Below are 27,635 nucleotides of genomic sequence, written 5' to 3'. Positions count from 1 at the left end.
CTGGTATAGGGATTGATTGAATATGTCCGTAAACACACCAGCCAGCTGGTCTGCGCATGCTCTGAGGGCGCGGCTGGGGATGCCGTCTGGGCCTGCAGCCTTGCGAGGGTTAACACGTTTAAATGTTTTACTCACCTCGGCTGCAGTGAAGGAGAGACCGCATGTTTCCGTTGCAGGCCGTGTCAGTGGCACTGTATTGTCCTCAAAGCGGGCAAAAAAGTTATTTAGTCTGCCTGGGAGCAAGACATCCTGGTCCGTGACTGGGCTGGATTTCTTCCTGTAGTCCGTGATTGACTGTAGAACCTGCCACATGCCTCTTGTGTCTGAGCCGTTGAATTGAGATTCTACTTTGTCTCTGTACTGACGCTTAGCTTGTTTGATAGCCTTACGGAGGGAATAGCTGCACTGTTTGTATTCAGTCATGTTACCAGACACCTTGCCCTGATTGAAAGCAGTGGTTCGCGCTTTCAGTTTCACGCGAATGCTGCCATCAATCCACGGTTTCTGGTTAGGGAATGTTTTAATCGTTGCTATGGGAACGACATCTTCAACGCACGTTCTAATGAACTCGCACACCGAATCAGCGTATTCGTCAATGTTGTTATCTGACGCAATACAAAACATGTCCCAGTCCACGTGATGGAAGCAGTCTTGGAGTGTGGAGTCAGCTTGGTCGGACCAGCGTTGGACAGACCTCAGCGTGGGAGCTTCTTTTTTTAGTTTTTGTCTGTAGGCAGGTATCAGCAAAATGGAGTCGTGGTCAGCTTTTCCGAAAGGGGGGCGGGGCAGGGCCTTATATGCGTTGCGGAAGTTAGAGTAACAGTGATCCAAGGTTTTTCCACCCCTGGTTGCGCAATCGATATGCTGATAAAATTTAGGGAGTCTTGTTTTCAGATTAGCCTTGTTAAAATCCCCAGCAACAATGAATGCAGCCTCCGGATAAATGGTTTCCAGTTTGCAAAGAGTTAAATAAAGTTCGTTCAGAGCCATCGATGTGTCTGCTTGGGGGGATATATACGGCTGTGATTATAATCGAAGAGAATTCTCTTGGTAGATAATGCGGTCTACATTCGATTGTGAGGAATTCTAAATCAGGTGAACAGAAGGATTTGAGTTCCTGTATGTTTCTTTCATCGCACCATGCCTCGTTAGCCATAAGGCATACACCCCCACCCCTCTTCTTACCAGAAAGGTGTTTGTTTCTGTCGGCGCGATGCGTGGAGAAACCCGTTGGCTGCACCGCTTCGGATAGCGTCTCTCCAGTGAGCCATGTTTCCGTGAAGCACAGAACGTTATAGTCTCTGATGTCCCTCTGGAATGCTACCCTTGCTCGGATTTCATCAACCTTGTTGTCAAGAGACTGGACATTGGCAAGAAGAATGCTAGGAAGTGGGGCACGATGTGCCCGTCTCCGTAGTCTGACCAGAAGACCGCCTCGTTTCCCTCTTTTTCGGAGTCGTTTTTTTGGGTCGCTGCATGCGATCCATTCCGTTGTCCTGTTTGTAAGGCAGAACACAGGATCCGCGTCGCGAAAAACATATTCTTGGTCGTACTGATGGTGAGTTGACGCTGATCTTATATACAGTAGTTCTTCTCGACGGTATGTAATGAAACCTAAGATGACCTGGGGTACTAATGTAAGAAATAACACGTAAAAAAACAAAAAACTGCATAGTTTCCTAGGAACGCGAAGCGAGGCGGCCATCTCTGTCGGCGCCGGAAGTATTGAATGCAACATGTAAAGTGTTCCATTTTCATGAAATTTTCCATGCGCACAAAAAGCATATTTTTTACTCACATTTTGTGCACAAATTTGTTTACATCTAGTGAGCATTTCCCCTTTGCCAAGATAATCCATCCACCTGACAGATGTAGCATATCAAGAAGATGACCAAACAGTATGATAATTACACAGGTGCACCTTGTGCTGGGGACAATAAAAGGCCACTTTAAAAAGTGCAGTTTTGTCACAAAACACAATGACACAAATGTTTCAGGTTTTGAGGGAGTGTGCCGTTGGTATGCTGACTGCAAGAATGTCCTGCCCAGTCATGTGAAATTGATAGTTTAGGGCCTAATGAATTTATTTCAAGTGACTGATTTCCTTGTATGAACTGTAACTCAGTAAAATCTTTGAAATTGTTTCATGTTGCGTTTACATTTTTGTTCATATAAAAAACACATGAAGGCTTCATAATTCATGAAGGTAATTTTATTATTTATTATCTCATAGAACAACATGTATAAGATCCCATAAACCTGTGTTAACCTCAGACCTTATTTTTAGTGTTTATTCCAAAACCCTATTCATTCCTAATACATTTTTTTGAATAGGGATGGCTGAACGAAGCAGAAGTAACTCATTTCCAGGTTTTAGGACTACAAGCTGGCAAGCTCTATATGGCATCCTTCAAACTCAAAATACGTCCGGCTCCAAAGGAATACGAGGATGATGTCAGCGCTATCACTATCTACCTGTTTTAATGGGCACGTTTGAAGTGGTAAGGCTAAAGCAACCTACTGTAGATGAAAGTTAAGGAGCGTGACTGAGTCGCCCGCCATTTGGTGCAACACAGACCTGGTGGAAAGTGTGGTGAAAAAGAGAAAACACTGTATGTACTACTGAGTTTTGATGCCGAGTTTTTACCAGATAAAGTCAAGTTAAGGAGTCAGTTATCCCGTGAAAGCTTTTGTCCTGAACTCATTACTGTGATTCAGGTGTCAAGCTCATGGTCATGTGGCAGCACTGTGTAGGTGGGAGATTTCTAGATGCGAGAAATATGCAGGAGGACATGAGACAAAGGAATGTGCAGCATCGATGGGAAAAAGTGTGTGTAAACTGTAGGGGTACCCAGGGTGCTGGAGATCAGAGGTGTCCAGTGAGAGAAAGGCAGGTTGAGGCAGCCAGGATCAGAGTAGTACAGAAGGTGTCTTATGCTGAGGCAGTGAAGAGAGTGGTAGAAGAAGATGGGTCCAGGGTGAGGCAGCCAGGATCAGAGTAGTGCAGAAGGTGTCTTATGCTGAGGCAGTGAAGAGAGTGGTAGAAGAAGATGGGTCCAGGGTGAGGCAGCCAGGATCAGAGTAGTGCAGAAGGTGTCTTATGTTGAGGCAGTGAAGAGAGTGGTAGAAGAAGATGGGTCCAGGGTGAGGGATGCTAAAAGGATCCTTGTCAGAACACCAAGGTCAATAGAGAGTTCAGGGCCGGTTCCAGGCATAAGCGACATAAGCAATCACTTACTAAGGTGCAAAAACATTTCTGAAACGGAAGGAAACGAAACAGGGATAGACCTGCCTGAATTTCTCCAATATAAACTTTTGTTTTGTTTGCAAAACATAACGTTTTCCAACTGTTTGGACTAATCATTACACCTTAGATCAGCTGGATGCAGGCAAGAGTGTGCAAGGCAGTACTGAATGTGTCACTGTCTGTCATCTTGATTACTCCAATTTGTCTCTCCACATATGCACCAACATTCAAAATTAATTTGTAGGCTAGGTTGTAGCAACCTCGTTATGGGTATAGGGAAAATGTGATTATCATGTAGTAGCCTAAACCTATCAATGATACATGGAGCTGTGTAAATGGAATATGAATGAGTCATCCAATATACTGTGATAGTATGTCCACTGAATACGTGAAGAGTGGCATAGTTGGTTCCTGTTTAACCTGTCAGGTTTTTGGCCACGTTCGCGTGGGTCAAACAAAAACAAGCTAATAATTGGTTGACAATAGAGCCACACACAATGCAGAGGATGGCTGGTAAAGAGCAACTGCAGAAACTTGCAGTCGAATGCAGTCAAAACTACATTACCTATGATCACATGATTTTTGTAAAGTTCATGCAGTCCACATTAGGCGCAAGTCTGACCATTTTTATCCCCATAATGCAACACACTTTGAAAGGTGGTGACCACATGACAAAACTGATCAACTTGAACGTGCCCAAAGTCTATGTTGCCAAGTAGAATACAAAAAAGTGTGTTTCTTTTGCGAGAAGTGTGCTCGCGCGCTTCAGCCTACATTGATTGGCAAGTTCACCTGCAAAAGAAAACTGACAGGAGGCCTGATGATCGGTAAACGGTTGTGCTGTTCGAATGAAACTGATTTGAGACCATGTACAGTAGCTATTAGAAGAAAGCGAATAGGCTACTTTAAGTTACAACATGGAAATGTACAAATACCCCGTTTTCTTCGAGGTTCCCAGTCTGGATCCAGCACAGAAAGAGAAGATTGAAAAGTACTTTCAGGTTTTCCGTAAATCTGGTGGTGGAGACTGCGGACCGATACACAATGTTGGTGACAACGTTTACAAGATCGCATTTTTTGACCAAACAGGTATGAAAATGTTGAAATTAGTATTTGAACTGTACTTGAAACTAAAGGTGAAACGTAAAAAAGTATCTTAAAATGTTTTCCTGTCGATAATTCTGGAACGGTTTCACTTTCACATTTAAATTAGCTACATCACAGACCCTGCTCACCTCATACATCTCTTGTCACATCATAACCAATAGAAGTTAAAGGGATAGTTCACTCAAATTACAAATGTACATATTGTTTCCATACCCTGTATGCAGTCTATGGACAAGGTATGACCGCAATCCATGCTTCAGTTTAGTTTTCCTGGCACTGTTTCCACAATGTTTTAGTATTTGTGGCACAAATCCCATTCAGGTCATGGGACCGATATTTTAACCAGTTGGTTTTATATTCAGACTTTCAACAGATATTTGCCAAAAGCCATTTAAAATTGTAAAAAATCAATAACTCATTAATTAATTGTCACAGAAACATAAAAATAGATATGGTTAATTCTATAAAGTATACTTGCTTTGACAAAAAAAAAATCCAGTTTTGATTTGATGGAAATACATAACATTTTTAAAATGCAATTTAAAGCTATATAAATCAATAATTAATTCAGCCGTTGTGACAGAATCAAACTAGCTATGATTCATTCTATATCAGTACGTTTTGAACATAAATATCAGTACATTTTGAATACAAATTCCAGTTTTGATAGAAATATATAAGATGCCAATAAAAGTGGTATAAATCTAACTAATTCACCGTTTGTCACAGAAACATCAAACTAGGTATGATTGATTCTATAAATGTCTAGCATACTTTTACAACCTTTGTTTTTAGGAAAATTCCAGTATAATTAAATCAAGTTTTCAAAGCGCTGGCAGTGCATTCAGACTGCTATCACCCGAAGCATGCGCACAAGATGAATATACACGCAAGCCATGCATACTTGCAGAGCTCGTGCACCTGTATACAGGGTTCAGTTCCTGCTTCAGGTGAGTCTGATGGCCCCACCACCCATATAGCCGATAATGTCCAACGTAGGGTGTACTTGTACTCCAGATTAGCTCAATGACCATGACCATGCAGTTAGTGAGTTTAATAACAATGAACGATAACAAGAGAAGCATCTGACATGGAAACAAAAAATACTACCTAATGACAAGAGTGCTATATAAAGGGTAAGTAATCAAGGGAGTAATAAAGTCCAGGTGTGACTGAGATGCAGGTGTGCGTTGCCAGGACCGGTGGTTAGTAGACCGGCGACGTCGAATGCTGGAGAGGGGGAGTAGATGTGGCAGTTCCCCCGACACTCGGCCCCAGCCGCAGGACGACTCCGACCAGGTGGAGCAGCCCGGTCTGGACACAAAAGTGGAATTCTTGGATGATGTTGGGATCTAGAAAGTCGTCCATTGGAACCCAACACCACTCCTCTGGATTGTACCCCTCCCAGTCCACCAGGTACTGGAGCCGACCCCCATGACATTGTAAGTCTAGGATGGATCTGACGGCATAGGCAGGACTTCCCTCAATGTCCGGGAGGAGGGTGTCGTGGGGGATGGCATCAGCCAGGGGACCAGGAACCACTGGCCTGAGAAGGGAAACATGAAAAGATGGTGAGAGCCGGAAGTTAGTGGGGAGTTGTAATCTGTAAATAACATTGTTGACCCTCCAGAGGACCTTGAACAACCCCACAAACCAGGGACTCAGCTCCTTACATTCCAGGTGGAGCGGGAGGATTCTGGCAGAGAGCCGGACGCGATCACCAGGATGGAACACGGTAGCCTCACTGCAGTGGCCATCCGCCTGCTCTTTCTGACGATGCGCTGGAGTCTCATGTGCGCATCGTTCCATACCTCTTCTGCGCGCCTGAACCACTCGTTTACCACAGGAGCTTCGGTCTGGCTCAGAATCCATGGAGCCAGGGCTGGCTGATAACCCAGAACACACTGGAAGAGATTCAGCCCGGTGGAGGAGTGTCGCAATAAACTCTGGGTGTATTCAGCCCAAGGAAGGAATCGGACCAAATCCCACCTGCCGATCCTGGCAGTGGCTCCTCAGGAACCTCCCCAGCCCCTGTTTCATCCTCTCCACCTGCTTGTTAGACTGACGCCGGTACCCAGAAGTGAGGCTGACCGTGACCCCCAGCTTCTCCATGAAAGCCTTCCATATATGTAATGTGAATTGGGGCCACGATCTGAGACAATATCCTCCGGAAGGCCATATTGCCAGAAGACCTGCTGAAGACCTGCCTCAGCGATCTGGATAGCATTAGGGCGACAAGAGAGAAGGATGAAATGGCATGATTTAGAGAATCTGTCCACTATCACCAACATGGTGTTAAAACTATCAGAAGAGGGGAGATCAGTGACAAAGTCAATGGACAGATGAGACCAGGGACGCTGAGTCATTGGATAGAGTTTCCCTACTGGAGGGTCCCCGTGGGATTTGGATTAGGCACATACAATATAGGAGTTAAAACCTGTTATGGCTGCATCGCTCTGTTCTCAATTTCCGCCTGAAGACATACCCTAATCTAAATGCCTGTAGCTCAGCCCCAGAGGCAAGGATATGCATATTCTTGGTATCATTTGAATGGAAACATTCTGAAGTTTGTGGAAATGTTAATTGAATGTAGGAGAATATAACACAGATCTGGTGGAAGAAAAGAGAAAGAAAGAGCATACGTTTTCTGTTTTTTATTGTTGTAGTATCATCTTTCACATGTACTAGAATAGCCACACAGTCAGATAGGATGCTGGAGATAATGTTGATGGATAACACAAGAGGACAACTGTAGGTGTGCAAAGTTTCAAACTGATAACTTCAGGAATGGGTTCGCTACATGACATTTAGCATGAAGTCACCCAGGTGTTCCACACACGTTGCCCAAATGTACCCAAGTGGCCGAATTGGTGAAATGACCTATAACTATATACAACAGTGCGAATAACTATATACAACACATCAAAAAGCAATTCTAACACACACAAAAAGTTGTAAAAAATAAATATATAAAAAAAACAGAAAAAAAAGTCCTCGACACAATATTTTGCTGCCTGTGCCATGTCCCATAGCAGTCTCTTTCTGATGTAAAGCAGAGGCAAACTGAACAAGTGGTTCAGTTCATGCGACACAGAACACAACGACGCCTCCATGCTGTGCCCTTTTGGCCCTGAGGCACAGTCATGCCTGCAGTAATGAACTGTGGCATATGAACACCACTGGGGGCAGAGGTAGAGCGGGCAGCTTGGCACCGGGGGCTCCCAGTCGGAGTCGCTATCACTGTGAAAGAAAACATGACAAAAATATTTGTATTGTATGAGCCTTCATCACATAAAATAAACAGATATGTATTGTATAGAGCAGAGGGAACAGACACGAAGGTGAAGTGCTGTTCCATACAACTCTGGCCATTGTTGTGGGCCTGACCTCCCCTGAACAGCACCCAATGGCTATTTCATTTTGAATCATAACACTCAAAGATTCCTCAAACAAAAAAATCTGTCTCACTTTGACTTTTTCACTTTCCCTTTAGACTTTGACTTCACTTTTCCTGATTTACTCGCCATGATATCTTCAATGAAATCATTGAAAATACAACTTTCCGAAATACATATGCGCGTAACAAGCCTCACAGCAACTCCTCTGATCATCAAGGCGAGAATGGAGTTCGTTACGCATGCGATATCAAACAAGGAATGGTGGTCCAACCCAAAACCATTACATACTGGCGTTTACCTCAGCTCATTGGCTATCTGCCCAGCTAGATTTCAAGAAGATCAGTGGTCATTGGGCAGAAATACAGTCCATCAATGAAACTTCGCTAAAATGATTGGTGAGTAAGGTAGTCATTGCTCGTTGTCTTCAAATCAGTTCACTTCGGTCAATACTCCCCGCAAAAAAAAACAATGAGGTTTGGCTGTGTTGCAAACATCCAGAGGAATGCACTAAAACCAACCATGACTAGATAAACGATGGTTTACCGTGTGTAATTACGTTGAATGCTCCGTAAAAAAATGATAGATGGAATTCACGGCACAAACAGGTTACAAAATGTTTCGATTTAAGCTATGAAAATGGATTTTATCAAAGAAAACGGCACTTCATTTGATCACTGGGACCCTCAGGAAGAGAAATAAGAGCAAGATATCAGAATGTAAAGTCAAATTTTACCTTCAGATGGCGGAAAATGTTTCTGTTGTTGATTTCTCTTCTCAAACAAAAGCATGTTATTTGTTCTCTGTGATAGCTATTTTAAAATTGGAAAACAGTTTGATTACCAAGATCCTAATATTTTGAAGGGTATAAGACACTTGCATTTTCAAGAATGTCTAATGTTACGACGTTGTATTTTTAGTTGTCACTCTGAAATGTCCTCTGATGTTGATCCCTGTAGAGGAATCGCAGCCATAACAGGTTTTAACATAATGAGTGACGTCCTGCGCCAAGGTAAGCCACCAGTACTTTCCAGAGATGGACTGAATGGTGTGGGTGATACCTGGATGTCCAGGGACGACAGCTGTGTGCCCAAGTCAATAGCTGATCCCTTATCCCTGTGGGAACGAAGGTGTTCTCAGGAGGACAGGTGGCACATGGATACAATTTCTGTGGATTACCTTGGCATTGGGACAGGACCGCCCACAACCTACTTCTGAGGTGTCCAAGTGATGAGTGATGAGGATGGAATGCTCATGCCAAACCCAGGAGACGGATGATCACGTGGCTGTCCCTCTGCTCTTGTGGATCCCCGGTTAGAACATACCGGACACCGTTGAAGCTGGTGCCCCTTCTGTTTGAAATAAGGACAGAGCCACAGCTGTTTACGACGGCGTCGCTCAGCTGCGGAGAGGCGTGTCGCCCCCACCTCCATGGGTTCAGGCTCTGAATCAGAACGATCAACGGAGGAGGGAGAGAGGCAGTGCGGGTTCCAATACTCCCGGAGCAGGTTATCCAGACGGAGGACCATTGTGATGAGGGTGTCCATGGATAGGTTCATCTCGGCACGCTAAACTCCTTCTGGATCTCTTCTGAAGAGGTTGCAGAGCGCCGGCTCATTCCAGCTGCTGGATGCTGCCACTGTCTGAAAGCTGAGCGCGTACTCTTCCGCGGTCAGGCCATCCTGCCGTGGTTGGAGTAGGCGCTCACCCCCCTCTCTACCCTCCGGTGGCTGGTCGAAGACTACCCTGAACAGAGCCATGAACCCCACATAGGAACCCAGCTTATCCTCTCCTCTCTCACAGATGGCCGTGGCCCACTCCAATGCTTGTCCTGTCAGCAGAGAAATAAATGTGGCAACCTTGGACCTCTAGGTGGTGGGGGCTCCCATCTGATGAGCGAAATAGAGGGAGCACTGGAGTAGGAAGCCACGTCATTTCAATGGAGTCCTGTCATATTTGTCCAGGAAGGACAATCTGGCATTGCTGAACAGGACGGACAGCTGGATGGGCTGTGGTACTGGCTCGACTTGTGGTAGAGAATCCTCCGCTGTTTGGAGATGAAGCCCCTTGAATAATGAAGAGGACCTCATCCATAGCCGTTCCCAAATGAGCCAGCTGGTCGAGGTGTTGACGAAGTAGGTGTCCATGTTCAGCGACCATCTGGGAGATGTCTTGATTGATTGCTGCTTCCATTTGTGGAGGTAGTGTTCTGTAACATAGACGCCAAGAGTCAGGAAGCAAGTGCAGTTAGTGAGTTTAATAACAACAAACATGGCTCGATAACAAAACAAGAGAAGTGTCTGACATGGAAACACAAACAACAATACCTGATGACTGATAACAAAAGAGTGCGATATAAAGGGTAAGTAAATCAAGGGAGTAATGAAGTCCAGGTGTGACTCATAATGAGACGCAGGTGTGCTTGAAGATGGTTGCCAGGTATGTGTAAAGGTGGGTTGCCAGGACCTGTGGTCAGTAGACAGACGATGTTGAATGCCGGAGAGTAGGAGTAGACGTTACAGAAACACAATGTTTTGAATGAATAGCCCAAAAATGTTCATACGTTTGTATTGATTCAATTTATCAAATTAACTGATAAAAACATACAAAAATCAGATGTGTGAAAATGTTTTAAAAAAAGAAACGTGTGTTACAGAAGGTTAAGTAAATAAAACATGTTACTGCTTGACAGACAGTGTCTCTATGCAATCATTACCAATTTGGGGTAAAAAATGACCCCTTTTGGTGCTTTTAAGATACAAATATGTTGGTGCTTTTAGTTGTTATTTTTATTACCACTACTACTATAACAACGACTACAACAGCAACATCAACTCATGCCTCTGTAACTCTTTCAGTCCAGGAGAGGGTACTTCAGAAACCTAATCTTGTGTTGGAGATGCCTGGAGGACCTCTCTTCCTCACTCTGAGAGGCAGCCAGGAGCCTCCACCCACAACAACCTCCCCAGTCAGCAGTCAGGTGAGGCCAGACTATACAGACACACTGATACAGTACATGCAGAGTCACATAACCTGCTAGACACAACATTCAGCAGTCAGGTGAGGCCAGACTATACAGACACACCTATACAGTACATGCAGAGTCACATAACCTGCTAGACACAACATTCAGCAGTCAGGTGAGGCCAGACTATACAGACACACCTATACAGTACATGCAGAGTCACATAACCTGCTTGATAAGACAGTTATGTTCCATAACATGAGGTCAAACCACACAGACGTCAATGCACTGTTGTTGTATTTACATCCCAGTAAACATAACGTTTAGTCACATATCATGGATCTGTCTGTCAGGTAATGACTTTATTATCCCTTCAAATGACGTCAAAATAGTCTGATTACATTGCATGTTTGGTTTTACTTATTGTTATAATAAGAAAAACATGAATTTACAATATGAGGAATGACATTAAAATAAATTCCAACTGAAAGCAATCTGTATTAAACTAACAAAATGGACAAATGCCAAACCAGTTGCTAGATTTCTAATATAATCCAGACGCAGCTGTACGGTTGACCTACAATAATAAATGAATAATAAACGTAGATAAAGACAGACATAATAATCATTAACAGTGGAATTCCCCAGGACTTACACCTTTTATCTCTGACTCTAGAGTCACCAGTCCCTCCCATTCCATCCCTCCCTCCCTGTCCAGACATCACCACCTGGTTTCCTAGAGCATGAACTCCATCTAGACTCCTACCTCCTGAGATACCTGAAGGAGAGCCCTGGGGCTGGAAGAGACCTGCAGCAGCAGCTGTCCTCTCTGGGCTGCTCTGTCCACCTCCATCCAGAGGACAAGAGGGCAGTGGTCAGAGGCTCAGGCCAAGCTGGGTCATGTGGAGATGGGGTTGGGGAGGGACCATGGAAGACACAGGTCGAGAGACTGTTCAAACAGCTCCAGGAGCGGTACACATGCCACTATGAGGTAGACCCACGTAAGCTCCAGACTCTGCTGCAGAGCAGTACCCTGGGTTCGGAGGATGTGAGGGTTTACTGCGAGGCAGGGAAAGGGTTTGCGGTGGTGGTTGGGGAGGGGCCCGAGGTCCAGGCCAAGCTGAAGGAGCTGGAGGCCTTCCAGGGTCAGGGTCTGAGCTCCTGGAAGAAGGACAAGATCAGCACCACCTGTCGTCTGGGACAGTCCAAGCTCCGGCTTCTAGGTGAAGTGATAGAGAAGGATCTAGGTGAGGCTGTTCCAGGGGTGAGGGTGACGCGCAGTGACTCATCTCAGCTGGTGCTGGAGGGTTCAGCAAGTGATGTCCGGACAGCCAGACAGTTAGTTACAGATAAAATCTCTCTGGTGCTGGAGCGGGTGGTGCCTGAGGTGTCCCCCCAACTCCTGTCCTTCCTGAGGGATGAGTATGGGAGGCCTGGGAACCTGAGCAGTCTGCTGGGGTTGGGACTCCATGTGGAGGTAGAGTTGGGGGATACAGAGCTCCGTCTGTTCTCCCTCTCCTCTGGGAAACTGGAGCAAGCTGAGAAGGATCTCCTGGGGGAGTTTGGGGAGGAGGAGATTGATGTGCCCAACTGTGGCACCCTGCCATCTGAACTGAAATCCAAGCTTGAGAAGAAGGTGAAGGAGATGAACCATAGCAGATGCAGGGTGGTGGCCAGGTATGGTCCTGGGTGTAGAGTGCAGTTGCTGGGCCACGTGAAGGAGGTTCAGGAGCTGAGGAAGGAGATTGGGGCCTTTCTGATAGACCAGTCCAGTGTGGAGGAGACAGTGTGTCTCCCTTACCCGGAGATTGCTGACCACCTACCAGAACTGCTGGAGAGGATCGGTGTGGAACACACTGGGGTGACCCTTTACCCCTCAGCCTCAGCCATCCACCCCACTGTGGTGCTCTGTGGACCCTCTGTCCGGGTGGCCCAGGTTCGGGACAGGTTGGATCCCGCTCTGGCCTCCTTGGTCCACCAGACTGTGACCATAGACCAGCCGGGGGCGCTACGCTACTTCCAGGGCCTGGGAAGGGAGTACCTGGGAGTGGTGGGTCGCTCTCAACACTGCCTCATCCAGCTGCACAACCACGGTGGTGTTGCCGGCGAAGCTCGCGCCGGACCAATACTGGAGGAGATGGTCACAGCCACCAGCTATCGCCTCCAGCGGGGGCTGCAGGTTGTGGTACGTCAAGGTGACATCACCAAGGAACAGGCGGATGCGCTGGTGAACGCAGCCAATGAGGACCTGGATCACACTGGTGGCGTGGCTGCAGCTCTAAGCCGTGCGGGGGGGCCTGAGGTACAACAGGCCAGCAGAGATCTGGTTAGGCAGATAGGTAGAGTGCCCACAGGTACAGTGGTAGGGACTACAGGAGGGAAGTTGCCTTGTAAGATGCTGCTGCATGCAGTGGGACCAGTAGGGGGCAGCGTAGGTGGGAATGAGCGCCCTCTGCTGGAGAAGACAGTAAAGGCAGTCCTGGATCTGGCAGAGACCCTGGAGCTCCAGACCCTGGCCATGCCCTGCATCAGCTCAGGGTTATTCGGCGTTCCTCTGAAGGTGTGCTCTGAGGCCATAGTCTCTGCAGTGAGGGACTTTGGGAGGGAACAGCGCATCCTTACCAAGGTCACTCTGATTGATGTGAGTGGAGAGGCAGTGAGAGCCATGCAGGAGGCCTGTGATAGGCTGTTACAGGGCAAGAGGGAGATTCCTGAGTGGGAGAGAATGTCCAGCACCACCACTACCACTACACATGCTCCTCAGAAAGACACCACTGCTGCCTCCACCAGGGGACCAGTGGCTCCAGAGGTCTGTGTCCAGGTGGAGATCATCCAGGGAACCATAGAGAAACAGGAGGTGAGACAGACTCAATGTTCCCTTTCTCTTTTACACTTCGTCTTCCTTTTTCTCTTCCCCTTTTACTTAATTTCTTTATCTCTCCCCCTCTGTCTGTCTCTCTGCCTGTCTCTCTGTCCCTCTGTCTGTCTCTCTGTCCCTCTGTCTGTCCCTCTGTCTGTGTCTTTGTCTGTCTGTCTGTCTCTCTCTGAAGGTGGATGCCCTGGTGTCCCCCATGGTTGGTATTAACCCTCTCTCCTCCCGAGTGGGTCATGTCTTGTCGAAGGCAGCTGGACCGGCGCTGATGACAGCATTTCTGAAGGAATTAGGGGGACGGACTGCACCTGGTGACAACGTCCTGGTGGAGGGACTGTCTGGTCTCAGCTCTGGCCGCGTCTTCTTCCTCAGCTGTCTACAATGGGACAACAACCTCCACGGACCAGCAGTACAGGTTTGTCCCCTTGTATGTGTCCCCGTGTCCGTGTGTGTGTGTGCATGTGTGAGTGTGTCTTCACTTGGCAGTTGTGACCTTTGAACCACCATTAACCCAGCACCTCTGGTCCTCTCTCAGGCTCTGAGGCAGGGTGTGAGGAAAGTTCTAGCCTCTTGTGAGATCCGGGGATTCTGTTCTGTTGCCTTCCCTGTACTTGGAACTGGTGTGGTTCTCCAGTTCCCTCACGATGTGGTAACACAGGTTCTGCTAGAAGAGATCCGTAGGTATGAACAGAATCGAGCGAGCAGAAGCCCATTTCTTGTCCGCATTGTTATCCATCCCAATGACAGAGATTCTACCAAGGTGAGAAGAGACTTTTAAAGAAGGGCACTTCTCTTGACTTCAATGGATGTTTCATGCCAAATCAAAACTCAAGTTACTGTTTAACACAGTTCATCACTGGTTGCCCTTGACTTGTGGTTGTATTCTGTTTTACTTCCAGGCTTTCCAGGCTTCCCAGTGTGCTTTGCATGTCAGAGGGTTTGTAATGGATGCTTCTCCAGATCAAAGTGAGTTAAGGAAACTATTCCTGTCATATTTACAAATACACCTCTGCTGTCTTCAACCAGGATCTCAGCGATCATTGCCTTATTGCCTGCGTCCGTAATGGGTCTGTGGTCAAACGACCACCCCTCATCACTGTCAAACGCTCCCTAAAACACTTCTGCGAGCAGGCCTTTCTAATCGACCTGGCCCGGGTATCCTGGAAGGATATTGACCTCATCCCGTCAGTAGAGGATGCCTGGTTGCTCTTTAAAAGTGCTTTCCTCACCATCTTAAATAAGCATGCCCCATTCAAAAAATGTAGAACTAGGAACAGATATAGCCCCTGGTTCCCACCTGACTTGACTGCCCTTGACCAGCACAAAAACATCCTGTGGCGTACTGCATTAGCATCAAATAGCCCCTGTGATATGCAGCTTTTCAGGGAAGTGAGGAACCAATATACACAGTCAGTTAGGAAAGCAAAGGCTAGCTTTTTCAACAGAAATGTATATCCTGTAGCACTATTTCCAAAACGTTTTGGGACACTGTAAAGTCCATGGAGAATAAGAACACCTCCTCCCAGCTGCCCACTGCACTGAGGCTAGGAAACACTGTCACCACTAATAAATCCACAATAATCGATAATTTCAAAAAGCATTTTTCTACGGCTAGCCAGGCTTTTCACCTGCCTAACCCTAAGTGTCATGCACAAGTAGATGTCCTAACCGACTTGCCAAAACTATAGTTTGTTAACAAGAAATTTGTGGAGTGGTTGAAAAACGAGTTTTAATGACTCCAACATAAGTGTATGTAAACTTCTGACTTCAACTGTACATGTCCTGTAGTTATTACTATGCATGACATTCCCACATTGTAGCCTGTACATTGAATATATTCACTGATCATATACTCTTCCTTGGCAAATAAAGGTGCGGTTCAGGTATGAATCTCTGAGACATTATTTTTCAGTCATGTCAAACTCCATTCTTTGAATGATGCTGTGTCTGCATGTATGTATTACAATTATACACTTCAACAGTGATTACCACTCCTGCTCCTGGGACATCAATGATTACACACTGTAACCATGAAATAGACTAGAAACATGATTGATTCGTAAGTCATATATACAGAAAAGAACTATGCATATCTAACTCCCTTCATCTGCATTAGTCTGAGTACACAGGATAGTATTTCAATTAAATAATTCATTTCAACCTGTGGAGAATTTGAAAGGTTTTCTTGAAAAAAGTGAATTATCCAGGTGTTATAACTACATAAATGCATTAGAATTATGATAATTTTAATATTATATCATAAATACAAGTTCAATCTGAACTTCAATGCACATATGTTGTGCGTTATAAAACAAGGAAGAAAGACGAGGTGGTGAGAGAGGTGTAGAAGACAGAAAGGGAAAGAGGTAAGAACAGAGGCAGACAGCATATGACTCATGAATTACAGTGCTACCCTAATATTCTCTCAGTTCTTCACAATTGCGGTGTCTCCTAACCAGCCTTGGGCCCCCAGTTGGCCCGAAGGTTATCTTAAGAGCGGGTGAGGTGGCGATGACGGGACTGGCTTCCTCTCTCACATCAAAACATACCTGCAGACGAGAGACAGGTGGATAGAGAGAGAACATGATTATGCCTTGTTTTCTTTATTCTAACACGGCCAGTCATCATAATCATCAGGAGGTGAAATGCAAAACTGACCCTGGATCATTAACTCTGGGACTACTACATCTCTTGTCTTATTTACATTTTAAAGCATCTCTTTAATAATACTTCCTGTTGACCCGACCAAGTGACATCTCACCTACGATCATGTGCCCACTGTGTCAGCCAGTTCAGATGCGGGAGGGGTTCACCAAACCAGCTGATATAACCGTAGAGAGTTTAGAGAGAAGGTAGAGAGGGATGAAGTGAAGGAGAGATACTATTATTTTGTGTGTGTGGTCTCACCTTGTGTCCACACTAAGTGGCTGCAGAGTACTTTATGATGAAAACAGACACATGAGGACAAACAATAGAAGATAATGTCAATAGAAGATACTGTATGTGACGCAGATACCTATCGGAGTGTACCTGAAACATTTTACTATAGAGGGCTGTGTCTCACCACTTGGTTCTTGTAAGTCTAACCCCCAGGGAAATCATAACTTGGCAGCAACAGATAGTCCAGTGAAAATGGCTGTGTTTATGTGGTGTAAATCTGAAAATTAGCAGCTGACATCTAAAAGGTTTTTTAATGAATGCATGTGAAACAGGTTCCATGTACAACAAGACAGGCAGAGATGGAGAAAAACAACACAGAACAGTTTAATTACCTCTGGTTATGGACATTTTTGCCAGCAATAAACCTTCCCACGGCCTGTTCCTCGGACAGTGAACATCTGGCAATGTCTACATTTTCAACCCCTTGATCAGCTCGCTCTCTGAATGTAAAGAAAACAGATTATTTTTTATAGATCTGAAAACAATAACTGAGATATCTAAAGCAGCAGGTGTCATTTTTAGGATACATAAATACAGCCCAGTGCTGCTTACCTGAGATGCCGTCTTCGTAGGTGTCTGCTTTGATGCACTAAATGCACTAAAATAAGGCCCGTTTTTTTCACGATTACTTCAAAACGACGGCAAGCAGCTGAGAAATAGGGTCATATTATGAAACTGGGCTCCACAGCGGATGCAACGAACTAGTGTCCAGCTAACTACGATTTCAGAGCACTCTAAGTCTGAATGTACCAGAGCACAGAATAATTACTTTACTAGCGCTCAACACCTGTTGAATATGGAAGTGGTCAGTAAACGTCAGAAAAAAAGCGCAATTAAATTGTTTCCAGCAGCACATTCACAGTCACCAACACTCTGGTTAACACGAAAACTGCCTTACCAGCTCTGCTAGGATGAGTAAAATGGTCAGTGGTCTCATTTGTGTCTGGAAGTAGCTAGCCAATGTTAGCTTGGGTGCTTGACTGTTGTAAGGCCAGAATGCTCAAATCAACCCTACTCCTCGGTCCGAATGTCCAGTGTGCCCTCCGAGAGCGAAACGGTCTGAATTTAGAAACAGACAATTTTTCTCTGAATTTAAACACCATAATATTCATCTAATTAATTAAGCGAAATTTCTTCAAATCAATCCCATATACTATGTTATTACAAAAAAGCTTTTAAATTCTCTGGTAATGCCAATACGGAATACTATCAAATGCTTCTCAAAGATGCCCACTGGTGGTCAGACTAGCAATAACCTGCAGTAACAGAAGAAATGGCAGAGAATTAAAAGACGTGCCACAGAATGTTGCAGCAGCACGCAGGGTGTGCCGCAGTATGACGCAACTTTTAAAGGAGGAACCACTGTACATGGAGGATATTTGTGCAGAATTCTGCATGCAGAGTCTCAATTTAGTATTTGTCTCATTTTGTGAATTATTGGTTAGTGAGCGGGCCCCAGACCTCACAACCATAAAGGGCAATGGGTTCTATAACTGATAAGTAAGTATTTTTAGCCAGATCCTAATTGGTATGTCGGCTTTTATGTTCCTTTTGATGGCATAGAAGGCCCTTCTTGTCTTGTCTCTCAGCTCATTCACAGCTTTGTGGAGGTTACCTGTGGCGCTGATGTTTAGGCCAAGATATGTATCGTTTGTTGTGTGCTCTATGGCAATGGTGTCTAGATGGAATTTGTATTTGTGGTCCTGGCCTTTTTTGGAACACCATTATTTTTGTCTTACTGAGATTTACTGTCAGGGCCCAGGTCTGACGGAATCTGTGCAGAAGATCTAGGTGCTGTTGTAGGCCCTCCTTGGTTGGGGACAGAAGCACCAGATCATCAGCAAACAGTAGACAATTGACTTCAGATTCTAGTACTGAAAGGGTGAGGCCGGGTGCTGGAGACTGTTCTAGTGCCCTCGCCAATTCGTTGATATATATGTTGAAGATGATGTGGCTTAAGTTGCGTCCCTGTCTCACCTAACGGCCCTGTGGAAAGAAATGTGTGTTTTTTGCCAATTTTAACCGCACAGTTGTTCTTTGTGTACATGGATTTTATAATGTTGGATGTTTTTCCCCCAACACCTCTTTCCATCAATTTGTATAGCAGACCCTCATGCCAAATAGAAATCAACAATGCATGAGAAAACTTTGCTTAGGTTAAGGTTTGTTTGTTTGTTGGTCAACTATTTGTTAATTTCTCTGTCTCTCTGTCTCTTTGTCTCTGTCTCTCTCTCTGCCTTTGTTTTGGTTTGTTTTTTTGTCAATTGTTTGTCAATCTCTCTCTCTCTCGCTTAGCCTCCTTCTATCGCCACGTCTCAACCACTCAGGACGAGGTCTCTGCCACGCTGGGCAGTGTCAAGCTACAACTGGTCTTTGGCGACATCATCCGTGAGACCACTGATGTCATCGTCAACACCACAGACTTCTCAGCCAACCATTCAGGTAGCACTAGTTATCATTGTCCTCCAATGTGCTTTTGATTAGTCATCACTGTGTGTGTGTGTGTATGTTTGTTTGTTCTGTTCGCTGTGTCCCCTCACGTCCCCTTATCTTCCTCTAGGTGTCTCCAAAGCTATTCTGACTGCTGCAGGTTCCACAGTCCAAGCAGCATTAGCACAAGGTTGGTTTTACAGTGTTTCCATACACAATCCTATTAACACAATCACAAACTCTCAGAGCAATCCGTTCACACAAGTCAGAAAGTAATCATTTGACGAAGGAAAATCATTTTCCACTAAGATATAGAAACATTGAATAATTACTTCACAGATCGCTTTACAAGCCTATTCTTCACTTATTAAAGAAGGCAGGTGGGAGGAGCTACAGGAGGACGGGCTCATTATAATGGCTGGAATGGAATAAATGGAACCCAGTCAAACACATCAAACGTATGGGAACCACATGCTCGACTCACTTCCTTGATTCAATTCCAGCCATTACAATGAGCCCTTCCTCCTCTAGCCCCTACTACCAGCCTCCACTGTCACTCATACGTCTATATTTGAACAATAAGTGCCAACCAGTGGATGCTGCTGAGGGGAGGACAGCGCATAATCATTTCTGGAATGGAGTCAATGGAATGGCATCAAACACATCAAAGACGTGGTTTCCATGTGGTTGATACCATTCCATTGACTCCATTCCAGCCATTATTATGAGCTGTCCTCCCCTCAGAAGCCTCCATATCTTTCTTTTTCTCTCCATCAGTGGGTGTGCCAGGAGACTTGATGTGCACCACAGGGCCCGGTGCACTGGGCTGCAAGGAGATCGTTCACGTCAGCTTTAAACGCGACACACAGAGGATCAGCAAGGTCTGTGGGAAGATACTGAAACAGTGTGAGAGAAGGGGCTACCGCTCTGCAGCCTTCCCTGCAGTCAACACTGGTATGTACAGTGTGTCTTATTTTGTGTGAAATGCATAACCGACTCCCTTGATTTGCTCTTGTATCAACCCTCTGCCATATCAATTTGTGTTCAATATTTTTATTGTGCGCAGTTGTTAGTCTTACATTTCGTAGGACACAATTTAGTTAATGTCAAAACAAATACTGATGAACAATTTCATTAGTGACAGCAGCATCTATATTCTGTAATATACTGGTTAGATGATATTCTAGACATTAAAAAAATATATATTTTTTTGTCCATGAGCTGCTCGAGCAGACTCTGGCTCTGTGTGTAAGGCCATGTTGGATGGCATGGCGTCAAGTGTGAGGGATTTGTCCCCCAACATCCTCTCTGTCATCCGCGTTGTCATGCTGCAGAGACCCGTCTTCCAGGCATTCAGGTCAGTCTCCATTTTAATTGTCTGAAATGGTGGGGTCTCTGATGTGCCTTGGTTTAGATCAGCGGCTTCCCAACCCTGTTCCTGAAGAGCTAGGCTACAGTCCAAACATGTTCATTTGACCCCCATTAGCCCTGGCGCTAGCCACTTCCCTCGTCGAAACTGGATGCAGTTTGATTGTCATCTTAAGTGGAGGTCCAGTTGACAAACAGCCCTCGATTTAGCTGGAGGGACCGAGTGAAGAACCTGGATCACTTGTCTGGTTGATATGACCCACAATTCAATTCAAAATGTTGTCACGTGTCAAACTTCAGTGGTTGCAAAGTGTCCAATTTTATCAACGCGGCTGCATTTTCGGTATGTGAGACAAAATTATGATGCTATCTTGCAAAAATTATTCATTGATTACATTGATTTTGGGGTTGGGCAATGGGAATTACGATCAAATTGGCTGAGTCTCGTAGTGAAGAGCATATAAAACATAGCTAGCTTCATAAACATATTTTGGGTCATTTATTGAAATAAATTACACACATAACTTTCAGTGTTGGGATTGGAGCGATAGCTCGCAGTCGGCTCTCCAGCTTTGACATGCAAACAAACAAAAACATAAATAAAATGTCCTGTCCAAAGCTTTTTTGAAATAAATTACCAAACTATAAAACTAGCTAGCCAGCTATGGGTAACTGTAGCTAGCTACCTGATAAAACTGCTAGCTAGCTACGTTAGCTTGCTAGGTACATTAATAGCTTTAGGTTGGTCGTTTTTAAGCTGAACTTCAAGATTTCTACCAAGGACGTCGCGCCTCCGATCATCACTCACCCTCGCTTGGGCAAGGGACATTGAAGGTACACTCGGATGTGATGATGTAAAACGTCATTCAAGGTCCGAGGGCTCTCTACTTTGCGTTTGGACTGCAATACCCTACCATGCTGTAGGTTTAGAGTGGAACCCTTATGTAGCACACCTGATTCTAATAATTAGCTGGTTGATAAGCTGAGTCAGGTTAGTTACAACTGGGGTTGGAGTGAAAAACTTACAGAGGTAGCTCTCCAGGAACAGGGTTGGGCAACCCTGGTTTAAATGGTATGGTAAGTTTGTTTGTAGTTTGCTTCACTTATAGAATGAGTTTTGTTATTTTACGAGTTTTAGCTGTGATGTCTGGATGTTAAGCTTTGGACAGGACATTTTATTTATGTTTTTGTTTGTTTGCAGGTCAGAGCTGGAGAGCCGACTGGGAGCTATCGCTCCAATCCCAACACTGGAAGGTATGTGTGTTTGTGTGTATACTTTGTATGTACAAATGATCCTTATTCTTGGGTATGTAGATATAACTTGGACCCAGAGTTTTACCTGGTGATGCTTTGATGACAGGGAAAACTTTGGATCCTAGTTATAAAATGTGACTTTACACTCTGTCTTAACCCTCCTCTCTTTGTCTCCTCAGAGAGGGCCCATCAGATACTGAAGAAGAAACTGAGGATCGGCTTTTCCTCCCCCTCGCATGGCTCCCTTCCCCCTCCTCATGCCCTTCCAGGCCTCACCATCACCCCCTGGAGACCGCCCCCGGTGGTGCTGAGCGTGGTGGGGCGCGGGGCGGACGCCATCAGGGGGGCCAGGCGGGAGCTGGAGGCCATCTTGCAGAACCAGCTGACTCAGATAGATGTGAAGGGAGAGGACCTGTGCATGCTGGGAGAGGTGGAGCTGCAGGCCGTGCAGAAGAATGCTAAGGTCCTGGGAGTGAGCCTGGAGCTGGGTAGAGTTCAGAGGGCAGGAGGGGTGGAAGCTGGAGCTGGAGGTGGAGCTGCGACTGGAGAGGGGTTTTATGTTCTCCGAGGCCTGAAGGAGGACGTTCTGAGCATGCGGGAGGTGCTGGACAGTGCGCTCAGTGGCGCCCTCCGTAGGGAGATGCAAGAGAGAAATTAGGCACTACTGACCCTCAGTGTCCAGTGGTCTATGTGCAGGCATGGTGATGTTTGGGAGGAGCTGGGGATGCATGACAACTACCATCTGGAGTTATATGTTATATATGTTATATTTTGGTCAGATAGTGGATGCTTTTATCCAGAGCGACTTTACAGTCAGACGTTGATTTGTAGTTAACACTAACCCTTCAATCCATTATAACATCAGCCTGATGACCCATAGCCACTATTGATTTCACTGTTATCTTTAAAACCCGTTTAACATTTTAAACATCTTCTGATAGTCCTGTTCATGCCGTAAACTCCACTTATAGTCCTGTGTGCCATTACAATGAGCCCATCCTCCTCTAGCTCCTCCCACCAGCCTCCAATGTGATGCACAGCCAATACATTAGGTGGCAGCATGCACCTACAACATTTGTTTGCGGACCGCCATAATACCAAAGAAGAAGAAGAAAGTCGAGGAGTGAAGTCAGGGGAGGTGCATCTGTGACAGCCAAAAGTCGGACACAAATGTGATTTTCCAACAGCAAAGCTCAGATCAATATGACAGTATTGCAATTGTTTATACAAGTTTTTCTTTATAATGTTGACCCCCATATCACACCCTCACAAACTGAAATCACATGTGGGTAGAAGGAATTATACAACAAACAAAGTGATGAGGCTGTTTGTATGTGGCTGCCGCTGCTATGCAAGTGGCCTGTGTGTGCAGGTGATCAGGGGTGTATTCATTCTGCCGATTCAGTTGAAAAACATTTCTTAAATGGAAGGAAACGAAACAGGGATAGACCTGCCTGAATTTGTCCAATAGAAACTTTTGTTTTGTTTGCAAAACATAATGTTTTTCAACTGTTTGGACTAATGATTACACCTTAGATCAGCTGGATGCAAGCAAGAGTGTGCAAGGCAGTACTGAATGTGTCACTGTCTGTCATCTTGTTTACTCCAATTTGTCTCTCCACATATGCACCTACATTCAAAACATTAATTTGTCGGCTAGGTTGTAGCAACCTCGTTATGGGTATAGGGAAAATGTGATTATCATGTAGTAGCCTAAACCTATCAATGATACATGGAGCTGTGTGAATGGAATATGAATGAGTCATCCAATATACTGTGATAGTATGTCCACTGAATACATGAAGAGTGGTATAGTTGGTTCCTGTTTAAGTCAGGTTTTTGGCCACGTTCGCGTGGGTCAAACAAAAACAAGCTAATAATTGGTTGACAATAGAGCCACACACAATGCAGAGGATGGCTGGTAAAGAGCAACTGCAGAAACTTGCAGTCGAATGCAGTCAAAACTACATTACCTATGATCACATGATTTTTGTAAAGTTCATGCAGTCCACATTAGGCGCAAGTCTGACCATTTTTATCCCCATAATGCAACACACTTTGAAAGGCGGTGACCACATGACAAAACTGATCAACTTGAACGTGCCTAACGTCTATGTTGCCAAGTAGAATACAAAAAAAGTGTGTTTCTTTTGCGAGAAGTGTGCTCGCGCGCTTCAGCCTACATTGATTGGCAAGTTCACCTGCAAAAGAAAACTGACAGGAGGCCTGATGATCGGTAAACGGTTGTGCTGTTCGAATGAAACTGATTTGAGACCATGTACAGTAGCTATTAGAATAAAGCGAATAGGCTACTTTAAGTTACAATATGGAAGTTTACAAATACCCCGTTTTCTTCGAGGTTCCCAGTCTGGATCAAGAACAGAAAGAGAAGATTGAAAAGTACTTTCAGGTTTTCCGTAAATCTGGTGGTGGAGACTGCGGACCGATACACAATGTTGGTGACAACGTTTACAAGATCGCATTTTTTGACCAAACAGGTATGAAAATGTTGAAATTAGTATTTGAACTGTACTGTGGATAATTCTGGAACAGTTTCACTTTCACATTTAAAATGGTAAAAATCAATAATTCATGAATTGATTGTCACAGAAACATAAAAATAGATATGGTTAATTCTATAAAGTATACTTATACAACCTTTGCTTTGACTAAAAAGTCCAGTTTTGATTAGATGGAAATACATAACATCTTTCAAATGCAATTTAAAGCTATATAATTCAATAACTAATTCAGCCTTTGTCACAGAATCATCAAACTAGATAAGATTTATTCTATATCAGTACATTTTGAATACAAATTCCAGTTTTGATTTGATAGAAATATATAAGATGCCATTAAAAGTGGTATAAATCAATAACTAATTCATGGTTTGTCACAGAAACATCAAACTAGGTATGATTGATTCTATAAATGTCTAGCATACTTTTACAACCTTTGTTTTAAGGAAAGTTCCAGTATAATTAAATCAAGTTTTCAAAGCGCTGGCAGTGCATTCAGACTGCTATCACCCGAAGCATGCGCACAAGATGAATATACATGCAAGCCATGCGTACTTGCAGAGCTTGTGCACCTGTATACAGGGTTCAGTTCCTGCTTCAGGTGAGTCTGATGGCCCCACCACCCATATAGCCGATAATGTCCAACGTAGGGTGTACCGGTACTTCAGATTAGCTCAATGACCATTTACTTAGCCTCTGACGCAGGGAGTAGGAAGCAGGTGCAGTTAGTGAGTTTAATAACAATGAACGATAACAAAACAAGAGAAGCATCTGACATGGAAACAAAAAATACTACCTAATGACAAGAGTACTATATAAAGGGTAAGTAATCAAGGGAGTAATAAAGTCCAGGTGTGTGTTGCCAGGACCGGTGGTTAGTAGACCGGCGACGTCGAGTGCTGGAGAGGGGGAGTAGATGTGGCAGTTCCCCCCGACACTCGGCCCCAGCCGCAGGACGACTCTGACCAGGTGGAGCAGCCCGGTCTGGACACAAAAGTGGAATTCTCGGATGATGTTGGGATCTAGAATGTCGTCCATTGGATCCCAACACCACTCCTCTGGATTGTACACTTCCCAGTCCACCAGGTACTGGAGCCGACCCCCATGACATGGTAAGTCTAGGATGGATCTGACGGCATAGGCAGGGCTTCCCTCAATGTCCGGGAGGAGGGTGTCGTGGGGGACGGCATCAGCCAGGGGACCAGGAACCACTGGCCTGAGAAGGGAAACATGAAAAGATGGTGAGAGCCGGAAGTTAGTGGGGAGTTGTAATCTTTAAATAACATTGTTGACCCTCCAGAGGACCTTGAACGGCCCCACAAACCAGGGACTCAGCTCCTTACATGCCAGGTGGAGCGGGAGGATCCTGGCAGAGAGCCGGAAGAGATCACCAGGATGGAACAAGGTAGCTTCACTGCAGTGGCCATCCGCCTGCTCTTTCTGACGATGCGCTGGAGTCTCATGTGCGCATCGTTCCATACCTCTTCTGCGCGCCTGAACCACTCGTTTACCACAGGAGCTTCGGTCTGGCTCAGAATCCATGGAGCCAGGGCTGGCTGATAACCCAGAACACACTGGAAGGGATTCAGTGTCGCAATGAACTCTGGGTGTATTCAGCCCAAGGAAGGAATCGGGCCAAATCCCCCTGCCGGTCCTGGCAGTGGCTCCTCTGGAACCTCCCCAGCCCCTGGTTCATCCTCCCCACCTGCTCGTTAGACTGACGCCGGTACCCAGAAGTGAGGCTGACCGTGACCCCCAGCTTCTCCGTGAAAGCCTTCCATATACGTAACATGAATTGGGGGCCACGATCCATGACAATACCCTCTGGAAGGCCATATTGCCGGAAGACCTGCTGAAGACCTGCCTCAGTGATCGGGAGAGCATTAGGGTGACAAGAGAGAAGGATGAAATGACGTTATTTAGAGCATCTGTCCACTATCACCAACATGGTGGTAAAACTATCAGAAGAGGGGAGATCAGTGACAAAGTCAATGGACAGATGAGACCAGGGACGCTGAGGCATGGGATAGAGTTTCCCTACTGGAGGGTCGCTGTGGGATTTGGATAAGGCACATACAATATAGGAGTTAAAACCTGTTATGGCTGCATCCCTTTGTTCTCAATTTCCGCCTGAAGACATACACTAATCTAACTGCCTATAGCCTACCTGCATATTCCCCAGCCCCAGAGGCAAGGATATGCATATTCTTGGTATCATTTGAATGGAAATATTCTGAAGTTTGTGGAAATGTTAATTGAATGTAGGAGAATATAACACAGTAGATCTGGTGGAAGAAAAGAGAAAGAAAGAGCATACGTTTTCTGTTTTTTATTGTTGTAGTATCATCTTTCACATGTACTAGAATAGCCACACATTCAGATAGGATGCTGGAGATAATGTTGATGGATAACACAAGAGGACAACTGTAGGTGTGCAAAGTGTCAGACTGATAACTTCAGGAATGGGTGAGCTACATGACATTTAGCATGAAGTCACCTAGGTGTCCCACACAAGTTGCCCAAATGTGGCCGAATTGGTGAAATGACCTATAACTATATACAACAGTGCAAATAACTATATACAACATATCAAAAAGCAATTCTAACACACACAAAAAGTTTTAAAAAATGAGAAAATAAATATTTAAAAAAAACAGTACACCCTTTGGAAGTCCTCGACACAATATTTTGCTGCCTGTGCCATGTCCCATAGCAGTCTCTTTCTGATGTAAAGCAGAGGCAAACTGAACAAGTGGTGCAGTTCATGCGACACAGAACACAACGACGCCTCCATGCTGTGCCCTTTTGGCCCTGAGGCACAGTCATGCCTGCAGTAATGAACTGTGGCATATGAACACCACTGGGGGCAGAGGTAGAGCGGGCAGCTTGGCACCGGGGGCTCCCAGTTGGAGTCGCTATCACTGTGAAAGAAAACATTACAAAAATATTTGTATTGTATGAGCCTTTTATCATCACATAAAATAAACAGATATGTATTGTATAGAGCAGAGGGAACAGTCACGAAGGTGAAGTGCTGTTCTATTCAACTCCGGCCATTGTTGTGGGCCTCCCCTGAACAGCAGCCAATGGCTATTTCATATGAAAATGAAGAGGAGTTGCAGGCGCAGTGGCCATGTGTGTGTTTGCTGTTCTACTCCATTCCATTTGAATAAAAAAATGGAAAATATAATCTGACATGGAATATATATATCTATACACACAAACACACACGCACACACACACACACAAACCACATACATTTCATTGCATATATATATATATTTATATTTTATATATATATTTTTGCAACCAAAAAAATATATATATTTATATTTCATAAAACAGCATTAGCACTTACCCATCCAGAAGTACGTCCTGTCCTTGCAGAAACAGCTCCTCAGTTCCTGTTTGAATCATAACACTCAAAGATTCCTCAAACAAAAAATCTCTTTCACTTTAGACTTTGACTTCACTTTTCCTGATTTATTCGCCATGACGTCTTCAATGAAATCGTTGAAAATACAACTTTCCGAAATAC

General features: G+C 44.9%; 2 protein-coding genes across 4 annotated transcripts in view; both read left to right on the top strand.

Moving 5' to 3' along the window:
* The first annotated feature begins 3,485 nt into the window (after positions 1–3,485).
* On the top strand, positions 3,486–22,790 carry LOC135510412 (protein mono-ADP-ribosyltransferase PARP14-like). 3 transcript variants are annotated; one of them, XM_064931302.1, is made up of 12 exons: positions 3,486–4,336; positions 10,608–10,729; positions 11,433–13,571; positions 13,765–14,001; positions 14,122–14,346; positions 14,486–14,552; positions 18,822–18,968; positions 19,087–19,146; positions 19,734–19,910; positions 20,178–20,313; positions 21,526–21,578; positions 21,758–22,790. In XM_064931302.1, the coding sequence occupies exons 1-12, from the start codon at positions 4,165–4,167 to the stop codon at positions 22,234–22,236; spliced, it is 4,014 nt and encodes a 1,337-aa protein (XP_064787374.1). In that variant the 5' UTR covers positions 3,486–4,164; the 3' UTR covers positions 22,237–22,790. The 3 variants fall into 3 exon arrangements, with proteins under 3 accessions (XP_064787374.1, XP_064787373.1, XP_064787372.1); XM_064931301.1 differs by having other exon boundaries at positions 11,391–13,571; positions 20,190–20,313; XM_064931300.1 differs by having other exon boundaries at positions 11,391–13,571.
* A 695-nt stretch (positions 22,791–23,485) lies between these two features.
* Positions 23,486–27,635, top strand: part of LOC135510065 (uncharacterized) — a 51,805-nt gene continuing 47,655 nt past the window's right edge. The window contains exon 1 of the mRNA XM_064930869.1: positions 23,486–24,076. Within this exon, the coding sequence (XP_064786941.1) occupies positions 23,905–24,076 (172 nt within the window). The 5' untranslated portion in view covers positions 23,486–23,904. The remainder of the gene's footprint in view (positions 24,077–27,635) is intronic.

This window comes from Oncorhynchus masou, chromosome 23 (genome assembly GCF_036934945.1).
Source record: "Oncorhynchus masou masou isolate Uvic2021 chromosome 23, UVic_Omas_1.1, whole genome shotgun sequence".
In the NCBI taxonomy this organism is placed as follows: Eukaryota; Metazoa; Chordata; class Actinopteri; order Salmoniformes; family Salmonidae; genus Oncorhynchus; species Oncorhynchus masou.
This window is presented reverse-complemented; position numbering and strand designations above follow the sequence as displayed.

Bases quoted from the DNA above. Each gene is read 5' to 3' on its own strand.
- LOC135510412 (XM_064931300.1), top strand. From the start codon at position 4,165: ATGGAAATGTACAAATACCCCGTTTTCTTCGAGGTTCCCAGTCTGGAT. The intron at 10,730-11,390 runs GTGAGGCCAGAC...CTCTGACTCTAG, and splicing joins CCTCCCCAGTCAGCAGTCAG to AGTCACCAGTCCCTCCCATT. The intron at 19,911-20,177 runs GTATGTACAGTG...TTTGTCCATGAG, and splicing joins CTTCCCTGCAGTCAACACTG to CTGCTCGAGCAGACTCTGGC.